The sequence below is a fragment of the Pithys albifrons genome, chromosome 1 (genome assembly GCF_047495875.1).
Source record: "Pithys albifrons albifrons isolate INPA30051 chromosome 1, PitAlb_v1, whole genome shotgun sequence".
Taxonomy (NCBI): domain Eukaryota; kingdom Metazoa; phylum Chordata; class Aves; order Passeriformes; family Thamnophilidae; genus Pithys; species Pithys albifrons.
In genome coordinates, this window is record NC_092458.1 from 18,784,212 (window position 1) to 18,795,002 (window position 10,791).

At 43.8% G+C, this 10,791-nt stretch overlaps 1 protein-coding gene across 2 annotated transcripts; it reads left to right on the forward strand.

The window, feature by feature from the left end:
- The first annotated feature begins 1,540 nt into the window (after positions 1 to 1,540).
- LOC139679396 (coagulation factor X-like) lies at positions 1,541 to 10,292 on the forward strand. 2 transcript variants are annotated; one of them, XM_071571168.1, is made up of 7 exons: positions 1,541 to 1,609; positions 2,603 to 2,735; positions 4,187 to 4,300; positions 5,100 to 5,240; positions 6,792 to 7,042; positions 7,828 to 7,945; positions 9,056 to 10,292. In XM_071571168.1, exons 2-7 carry the CDS (start codon positions 2,660 to 2,662, stop codon positions 9,595 to 9,597), a joined length of 1,242 nt encoding a protein of 413 aa, XP_071427269.1. In that variant the 5' UTR covers positions 1,541 to 1,609; positions 2,603 to 2,659; the 3' UTR covers positions 9,598 to 10,292. The 2 variants fall into 2 exon arrangements, with proteins under 2 accessions (XP_071427269.1, XP_071427349.1); XM_071571248.1 differs by having other exon boundaries at positions 1,542 to 1,609; positions 2,606 to 2,735.
- Positions 10,293 to 10,791: the final 499 nt, after the last annotated feature.

A 10,791-nucleotide genomic window follows, 5' to 3' on the forward strand; every position in this document is an offset into this window, starting at 1 on the left:
ATGTTAACAAAGGCCAGTGGAAGGAGATGCTTTAAGCTGCCCACTAGCGCCCAGTCTTCCTTAGCCTTGTAGGAAAAGCCAGCCCTGAGAAGAAAGAGAAGAAAAGAAATATGGTAAACAAGCACTGTGACTAGAAAAGCCATCCAATAGATTTTGCCTGGAGGGCAGTGAAATCTCTGATGTTGGTAGTCTTTCAGAGAGGGAGATGTAAGTAGCTGTTAGGTGTGTGCAGCACGATATGGGCTGTCATAGGGAATGAATGTGGACAAGCTCGTCTTCCCCGTGATATCCTACAGTACGGCAGAAAAGCACAGTTCAGCAGGTACAGTGTCCAACTGGAAGCAATTCCCCACATTGCTCCTTTGGTGGAGCCTCAGCCAACATGCCAAAAAAGAATAGAGGTCAGCTTGATCCCTTGGCCCAGTAGGCTGGGCTGTGTGACCCCGGCAGTCTTGCCAGACCCTGCTTTCTGTGTTTCCAGATGAGGAACATAAGCAAAGGGTCACTGTTACACTTGTGTCTTTGTGACGTGTGCCAACAGGTTAAGAAACAGCTTCCTTTTTACTGCTCCCTGACACAGGTGATTCACCTGGCAGGACTGTCTTCTTGGTCAAGGCCCCAGACCATAAGGCCCTGTCAACAGCTGATGCCTCACAGTGGTGTAAACAACCAAAAAACCAAACCCAAACCCCCCCCACTAACAAAACAAACCCGAATAACCCCCACTAGCAAACAAAACCCAAATCAAACAAAATCCCAAAATAAAACAAACAAACCAACATCCCGCTGCATCCACTGCCCCCAAAATTCCCAGCATTCAGAATAAGGTGGAAATTGATGAATTTGGAAAAGTGTGGTCTAGTCTGGTTCTTTTGACAGGGACTGAATTCTCTGTGTCCCAGAGGTCCCATCCAGCCTGCTGTATCTGTACAGGAATCCTGCTTGATGCTCCACTGAACTCAAAGTCTTCACTGACTAGTGTGACAAGCTACTTCACCATTCCTGAAGAGTTCCACACTACACTGGTTTGGAATAAAAGAGATCAAACTCTTGTGCAATACCCTAATGGCCTAACACACACAAACCCCCCCTGAATTTTCCCTCTCATTTTCTCTTGTTATGATTAGCTCCATGCTTTGCTTGCTGTCCTAGTTCAGCAGGTGGGACCAGTTTATCTCTGTGTGGGTGTGACCAAAGCTGTATATTCTAAACCCTCTATGCTATTTCTCATGTTAACAACAGATCCATTTGCAGCAGCTGCCCAAGGCACACCCAATCCCTCAGGCTGCAAGCTGGGTGTTAATGAAGCCTGTGAGATAAGAGCTGTGATAACTCCCCTCCAGGAAGTTGTTAGCACCTCCACACCCAGCCTGAGGTGTCATGTCTGCTAATGGGCCATCAACGATTCCAAAATACCCTATGACTCACAGAGTTAGATCACCCATTGTGCAATTCTCCACCCTGGGGGAGGTACTAGGTAGTCCCACCTGAACCTGAGGGGATATAATCTTGGGGGCTTGGGGACTTGGGGAACCATTCACCAGATCCAGAGGAGGAGCAGAACCTTGACAGGAGGAGATCAGGCTGCGACCATCATCTGCATCAACAGGTTGGTTTTTTTCCTCAACTTCCTTTTAGTTTGGATTCAGGGGCTCAGCACATGGGGCTCAGTATAGGGGCTAATAATGCCATTGTGTTTGTGCCCCAGGACACTCGGTTATACTTCTGGATTTTGTGGGTTAAAATCAATTTCTCTTTGTGCCATTGCATTTCTTGTAATATTTTTATCAAATTGTAACTCTGACTTATAGTCTCTTTCATGTTGGGTTTGTTTCTCCTGCTTAAGACACTACCAGAGTTGAAAGGCAGCATCTTTGCAATATGCTTGTCAAGAGGTACCAGTTTGGTGCCCCTAGCTGCTCCTCACTGGTGAGATGCATTCTGGTTTCTGCCCAGCTTGTGGGTGGCACAAAGCTCTGGCTCAGTTGTTCTGCCTTCCTTAGGGCAAGGGCAACAACCTTACTCTGCTTACTTACTTACAACTCACATACTCTAGTTCCTTGCTGCCTGGCCAGTAAAACTGGTTTAGGGAGGCTTTGTCATATTTCCTGAAGAAGCAGAGCCAGCCACAGTAATGGAATATCCATAGACCATGGTTCTGTGGATTTAAAAATGGGGTGGACTTGATGATCCTTGTGGGTCCTTTCAAACTCAGAATGTTCTGTGATTCTGTGTGAAATGCTCAAGTGGTAGCCTGGTATCTGCAGTTTTGGTAGCATAACCAAGTTTAACCATGAAACCACACAGTGTTTGTTCTACTGAGGCAGAACCTGCCCTGGTTTATGCACTCCCCTCTTCCTGAGGAGTCTAGAATACACAGGTGTCAGAACCTTGGTGGTAAACCCAGCTCCACACTGCCCATGCAGGAGAGGGGGGCTTTGCAGGCATGAAGCTATTGGGGTGGCATTGCTGTAGCACAGTGTATGACGGCTTTTTTGTGTCCTAACATTGTCCCATGCTGACACCAAGCACAGACTTTGCTCTTAGAGGTTTTGTTTTCTCATGATTTAACGACCTTTGCACTGTGGTGTTTTCCATTTAGCAGCTGCCCCAGAGCTGCGCAGAGAAATTGGTGGGTGATGCAGAGTGAGCTCGGAGGATGGAAATGGCAGGTCATCACAGGACAATGTGGCCTCTTCCTGTTGTCCTTCTTTTCCTTCAGATGATGCAGACAGGTAACATAGCTTTGTGCTGCTTTGCCTAAACCATTCAGGTAACTTTGTCATTATTTGTGCTTTATGGACCAGGGAACATGAGTGAAAGCCTTGTAGCTTTGCTGTCTTGCCCTCCTGTTCCCATTTGTCACTGCAGTGTAATGATATCTAGGTCTAAAGCAAGTGGAGAATACTATTTTGGACTGAAAAATTGTGTCAATGTGAAATATGGGGACAGTATGTCAATTTTCAAATGCACAGCACTGACAATGGGCTATTCTTCATGTTCTCAAGAGATGTGATAATTAAATAATTCTTAATATAAATTTAGAAGCTACTGGGTGACAAAATGAACCATGCAAGATCTAACAGTGCTGGGAGCAACAAGAACCCTGCCCCATCAGTCACTGTGGTTGTCTAAGTCTCCACACAATCATCACATCTCCACTTGATAGTGTCCCACTTGTTCTCACCCTGTTCCAAATAGAGGCAGAACAGGTGGTAAAATATGGCAATTTGAAGGGGGTGTTGTGTAAAGCAACAAACTATTAAACAAGTGTCACTTTTCTGGATGTTCTGCTTTTCTTACCAAACGATGCAGCCCAGGGAACACATGTGAGGAAAGAACACATTTCTTACAGCGGATCCCTAAATGGGAAAGACCATAGCAATGAGCAACACTACAGGAACGAGATACCTTTGTTGAGGTGGGAGAAAGGTCAGCTGTGTGAAATGTGTCTCCAAACACAGTGCAGGCTCCCTGTCCTCCAGGTAACTGAGCTTGTGAGATACATGTGGCTGGAGCCCTGGAGTCAGGTCAGCCAGTTGTGTCCAGGTCATGGAAAGGAAGCAAGGCTGCAGAATTACCTTTCAAATGTGGGAGACGCAACTGTAGATGTGGGAAGTGTGAGGTAAGCTCACACGCCACCAGGTACAATGGGAAAATTTTGGTGCCATTAGAAGTACAAACAAGGAATTCAGCCACACATATGGATTTGAGGGTTTTGTTATTTTCTGATTAATGTGTTGATATCTGCGTCTCTAATGGAGAGCCTCTACAGGCAAAAGATGTGCACAAGGGCTGAGATGGCCTTTAAAGAAGTAAAGCTTGAGCATTTTTAGGCAGTAGTTGCAATGTAGAAATGTCCCATCTTCTTTCACAGGCTTCACTGAAAGTTGTGTATACTTTGACCATGATGTATTACTTCATCTTTCTACAATAAAGGCTTGTGTATGCACTGTCATACAGTACTCACCAAAAACAGATTGCAAAAGTGAGTAGATATATGTGAATCATTGCAGGTTTGGAATGATTGCAGTTGGACTATTTGTTCTGTCTGGAATGTGGCCACTCACAGGACCTGTATTTTAAAAGGAAGGATGGAGGATGGCTTCTTAAACTGACACCCCTTTACAGTTCACTGAAAATACTTGCACTCATCCAATAATTTGGGGTTTGGTTTGTTTTGTAGATGGGAACCAGTGCAACCCAAATCCTTGTCACTATGGTGGCCATTGTAAAGATGGAATTGGTTCCTACACTTGCACATGTTTGGATGGTTATCAAGGCAAAAACTGTGAATTTGGTAAGTTTCTGCTTTAGAGAATAATGGCAGTGAATTTTCGAGGAAACTGAAAGATTGAGATTTATTTCTTTCTTGGCTCTTGATTATGATGGAGCCTGTCTACATGAGCTGGAATCCCCAGAACATGTGGCTGAAGCTACAAAGCCTGGGATTCTTACAACTGGTGTCAAAAAGCCTTTGTTCCAAGCTTAGAAGTACTGCCTTGCTGCTCAGCTCACACCAGTAAAAACCTGAGAAAGCAGATTTCAGTAGACACTGCAGAGACTTTTTCAGGTTTGCAAGGTGGCATGCGTTGCATATAAATCCCTCCTGAGGTTCCCTTCTGTGGCATTCAGCTGCTCCCCTGACATTGTCACTGGAAGCTGTATCAGTAGCCCAGAAGTGAGAGTGGAGAGTGTGAAAGTGAAGTTCAGGCACAGGACTGAGGGAAGGGATGAGGAGTTATGAGTTTAAGGACAGGAGGGAGAAGTCATGTGAGGTTTTACCAGTATCTTCCCTGTTAGTGGGTTTTATTTTTCATTTTTCCCCTGGCAATTTGTCTCTGATTATCTAAGTTCACCATGACGTGGTCATTGGGGCCACTCAGACTTGGCAAGTACGTTTTGTGTGGTGGATGTGGCTGCCTTGTAAGGCACAACCTGATGTTCACCACTCATGTTGTCCCTAAGATGTGCCTCAGATGTTTTGCAGATGTAGAGTCTCATCCTGTTTAAAGTGGGCATTTTGTTTTGGTGAAATTTGAGATCCTCTGTGAAGTCAGTGTTTTTTTACAGTTTTTCTCCAATCATCTCTTTTCTAGTCATACCAAAGTTCTGCAAAATAAGCAATGGTGACTGTGAGCAGTTCTGCAGTGTCAGAAAAGATGGACAGAAGGATGTATTGTGTTCCTGTGCAGATGGGTATGTTCTAGCAGAGGATGGCAAACACTGTGTTTCAAAAGGTATGAAACCACATGGTAAACCAATAGCAATGGTGGTGAGACTTGTTTCATAGTCCAGGGATGTTTTGCTTCACACTTGCAGAATGATTTGTATTTCCAAACCTTCTATTTGTGAGGTGATGTGATGGACTTGCTCAAAATCTAACTGATTTGGAACCCTTTGCAAGGTGCCTCTCAGCAAATTACTGGAGTAAATTCTGCTGTTGACAGGATAATCAAAGAATTGTAGAATCAGAGAATATCCTGCACTGGAAGGGACCATCCAAGTCCAACTCCTGCCCTTAGTGTGATTCTTGATGTGGTCTAGCATAAGAGCCTAACACTGTTGCCCCAGGTCTTCTTGGACTCAGAAAAGCTTTGTCCTGTGACCACTTCCCTGTGGAGCCTCTTTCAGTGCCCAACCACCTTCTGGGTGAAGATCATTTCTAATATTCAACTTAAACCTCCCCTGACTCAGCTTCCTGCCATTCCACCTGGTTTCTTCATGGAAAGACTTGTCAAGCATTGGAATGAACTCCCCAGTGAGGTGGTGGAGTCACCATCCCCGAAGGTTTCCAAGAAACGACTGGATATAGCATTTAGTGCTCTAGTCTGGTCAACAAAGTGTTGATCAGTCAAAGGTTGAACTCAATGATCTTGGAGATCTTTTACAATCTAAATAATTTTGTAATTAAGTGTCCTATCACTGTCACCAGAGAAGAGATCCATGCCTGCCCCTCCTCTTCCCCTGACAAGGAAGCTGTAACTGCAGTGAGGTCTCCTCTCAGTCTCCTCTTCTCCAGGCTGAACAGACCAAGTCACCTCAGCTGCTCCTCATACGGCTTCCCCTCAAGACCCTTCACCAACTTGGTTGCCCTTCTTTGGACACTCTAATAGCTTTATGTCTTTCTCATATTTTGGCAACAAAATCTGCACATGGGACTTGAGGTGAGGCTGCACTGAGAAAAGTGCTAAGTGATTGCAGTACTCTCTGCTTTGCTGAAACACACAGCATATAAAAAGCAGCTCACAAAAACCTTTCAGCTTTAGGTTTCAGTTAACCTAATCAAATACTAACTGAAGACTTCAGGTAATCATGATTAGGGCTATATACATTTGTACATTTTATTGTATTTAACAAAAACTGAGGGAAGGGGTAAGTCAATAATTTAGACATGATGCGAGGTTTTATATCTTGTATTACTAATAATTAATTGTTTTCATTAGTCCTCTTATTCCTAAAATCAAGTACTTCACTCAGTTTCCAAATTGAGATCATTTTACTAAGAGGAACTACACGCATATCAACATGAACAAATGAAGGCGATGTATTAAATTTTATATACTTACAAAACACAGTGCTGAAGTTATGGACAAGTTTCAGGATGAGAAAAAAGCATACGTACTTCAGACCAAGTGGTCTTCCTCTTTTGTTACATCTAGCGAGGTTTTACTATTCTTTGGAAAATGAGACAGCTGCGCTACCTGTTGTGAGACAGTATTTACAAACAGGGTTTCCTCTTGTGCTGGGGTTTCTGTCCCTCTCCAGTTTTGACATTTTTCTTTTCACAGTAAAATACCCCTGTGGAAAAGTTGTTGTGAGAAGGAAGAAAAGGTCCACTCTTCTACACACTGATTATAGCAATGTAATGAGTGATCAAGAAGGTCCTGCCACAAATGAAATGAGTACAGAGGATGACATTGTTATTACCACAGCAAGCCCAAACCCCCAGACCGGCAACAGAACAAGTAGCAAAAATCCCTATGTCCAAACCAGGATAGTAGGTGGGGATGAGTGTCATCTTGGTGAATGTCCATGGCAGGTAAGTCTGGTGTGTGTGCCCTGCATGTGAGCAGAAGGTCTGTCCCAGGGAAGGTGTGTGGTGGTGCCTTTCACCTGCTTGCCTTCTGAGTGATGCCCATGGAGTGCCAGTGGCAGTGAGATGTGGCTGAATTGTGGGAACTGGGCACTTCAGTGTGCTATTTTCCAACTTGTGGCCATTCAGTGTCTAAATGAAAGGCTTTGTGCCATTTTAGATGGAGCTGCCTAGCCTGTTGTCACACAAGGTTTTTGAGCCATGCTGGCCTACCAGGCCATTTTTGCAGGTTACCTTCTGGTTCTCTCAGAGAGCATCCACTCAGGTAACACACCTGAGAACCTCTCAGATAAAGCAAGAGTTTTACTTGGCAAATCCACTTTCATGCCTAAGGTTTACTCTGGAATTTGGACCAGCCAAAAGGAATTCCTGTATTTGGGACAGTAAGGGGGAGACAAACAGGAACACAGCTTGGACAGGGATTGCTGGGGGTGGAGAGTCCAAGGGATGGGATGATTTGGGGTCTGCACTCTGCCTGCTTAGGTGGTCAGTGTTTAAAAGACATTACTAAGCACTGTGAGTGAGGTTACATGGAAGTCCAACCTCTCCTTCACAGAAAGGCAATCTGTAGCCTCTGCACTTGTGAATACAATGTTAGGAGAGCCCTGGAGGGCCACATACATGTTACAGTAAGGATATGCCTGGTGTACAAAGAAATCAGTTACCTGTTTGTAGCTCGTTCATGTTAAACAGCACTGCTTAAATCTGCACTTGGCCTTTTTCTTTCACAGGCTGTCCTGTTAAACGAGGAAGGAGAAGAGTTTTGTGGTGGAACTATTCTGAATGAAAATTTTATACTGACTGCAGCTCACTGCATGAACCAGTCCAAAGAAATCAAAGTTGTTGTTGGTAAGTGGATATTTATTTTATTTCTGCGATGTTTGACCATGTGCTGCAGGTTAATCCTCTGTGCTCTAAATCTCCTGTGAGATGTACCCCTTACTTTATTTATTATGGTTTGTTACTTTTTGGTTGTTCTTTTGCTTTTACTAATTTGTTACTGTGGGAATCCTGCTCCTTAACAACAGAGACAGCAGATGTGGAAAATGATACTGGTGCATCCCTTTCTTCTTTGTCAGCTGGTTGAAAGTGATTAAGAACAAAAATTTTAGAATCGTTGGCTGTCAATGTTTTCAGCAGAGCAGTCCTTCTTCCAAAAGCTTGTCATTTTTGACACATCTGAACCATCCAGATTTGTTCCTACAGGAACACACAGAAAATGTTTTGCACATTCCATGGAGGACAAAGGAACAAACTCAGATTCTGATTGCTTCACTTCTGAGCCAGGACACTAGATCAACACAGCTTTATCTTTGCACTGTTTTAGTTTTGACCCAGACTATGTTCTCTTCTCCTAGTCAGGCTTATGCTCCTTTAAGAGATTCTACACAAAGCTGCATTAGTTCAGCTGGATTGGTTTATGCCTTTTAGGTTTTCATCAATGCTAGGCTTCGTGAATGAAGATTTGGGAAGGGCTCTCCCCACATGGGTGTGCCCTTCCAGCCTGTGCAGTGGATTTTTTAGGTGAGGCACAGCATGCTCAGAACTGGCCCCACCATTTAACTCCTCAGCTTCATCTACCATGGCCGAGTGAGCTTGGACAGTGACAGTGAAGTCCTCAGGACTAGAACCTACAGCCCTCGGCATTCCCAGGAGATCTCCCATCCAAGTACTAACTGGGGCTGAACTTGCTTAGCTTCCAAGACCAAACGAGATCAGGCATCAGAGTGGCATGGCCTTTATGCAAACTGTATGAAAATCTCCACTAACCAAAGCTGAGGACCAAAACTCATCCAGTTGCTGCTAATAAATATTGACTGCATTTACTTTTATTGTAGAAAGGCCTAGGCAAAGTCTTAGGAATGGGTGTAGTATTCTCTTCCTCTGGCAAGGCACTTCTTAATGTCTTATTAATGACTTAATTTCTACCTTAATGACTCTTTGAATAATCTTTTACAGGTGAAGTGGATAGAGAGAAGAAAGAGCAGTCTGAATCCATGCATACCGTGGATAAAATAGTTGTTCACCCCAAATACGTTGCTAAGACCTACGATAATGACATAGCCTTAATAAAGCTGAGGGAACCTATCACATTTTCAGAGTACATTATCCCAGCATGCCTCCCCAGACCAGATTTTGCTAATGAAGTTCTGATGAATCAAAGATCTGGGGTGGTTAGTGGCTTTGGGCGTGAATTTGAAGGTGGACGACTACCCAAAAAACTGAAAGTGCTTGAAGTGCCTTATGTTGACAGGAACACTTGCAATCAATCATCTAACTTTGTAATAACAGAGAATATGTTCTGTGCTGGTTATGACACAGAGCAAAAAGATGCTTGTCAAGGAGACAGTGGAGGCCCCCACGTAACCAGATATAAGGATACTTATTTTGTTACTGGAATTGTTAGCTGGGGAGAAGGATGTGCAGAGAAAGGTAAATATGGGGTCTATACCAAACTGTCCAGGTTCTTGCGCTGGGTAAAAGTGGCCCTGACATTGTAGTGGTGGTGTGTCTCCTGATCCTTCTAATAGCTTCTGAGGTTCAGTTTTTATAACAAACTTTTTTTCTACACCCATTAAATTTGTACTATTCCTGGCTTTAAATTACAGGTATATGGACTGTTGGTTTGTTGAATGGGGGAATTTGCCCAAACAAAATGGCTGCTCAGTGAGGTCTTTGGTTTGGTTTAGTTATTTTTATATTGCCATTTTGGTTCCTGTCTGTTGACCCACAGCAATCACTAATCATGATGAAAGTGGGCAGGATAGGACTTCAGTTAATCCTCATATTGAAGCCATCTGGCTCAGTAGATACTTGGTTATTACTGGAGCTGTTTAGCTTGTGCCTTTGGATGTGATCAGAAGAGTAAGGGAGCTTGCATGGCAAAAGCTGAGACACAAGTAAATCTTCAATGTGTGATGCTAAATAACCCCTTGTTTCACAGAATGTCATGCTCCTGTCACTGCAGCTAATTAAAAGGGTTTGCTTTGTATGGATTGTACTTCCCTTTAGTTTAATTTGAACACTGCTGCTCATCAGAAAAAAACATACGTTCATGTTCACTGTTTTCTGTATCATATTCTGGATTGTGTATGATTGAGGATTGGAAATCTTCTTGCATGGGTATTGTTGTGGGTGTTTCTGTCAGGTGCAACATTGATATACACCAGCATTTGAAATAAAACTTTCTTTCTTTTTTGTTACTTTTTTTTTAACAAACCCCAACCTCTCAGCCGGTTACCGTACATCTGGTCCTCTCCCTCTAACCATCCTGATGGCCTTTCCAATGCTCTTCCAAGCTTTGATGCTCACCTGTTCCCTAAGGAACACTGTACTTCACCAGACACCTGCCAGTCACCTCTTAGGGCTGGAGCTGGTACTGGCCAGTTTTGTGTAGCAGGTGCTGTGAACAAATCAGATTGGCAGACTGGAACCACAACTCTGCAAAGCAACGAGGTATTTCTGCAGTCAGCAGCAATTGTGGGCAGGAAGGTTAGTAGGCAGGTCAGTTACCCCAGCTTGATGCTCTCAACAACCTCCCAGTGGGCTTACTTCAATGTTTACTCAGCAATGTTTGTTCCCTGAATTCTTCTGTCCACTGGATTCCTGTTCCTATCCCTTGTCCTGTTGGTAGCCTACCCCTTCAGGGTGAAGCTTGCGTCTTCAAAAGAAAAGTTCAAGCTTAGATGCTACCA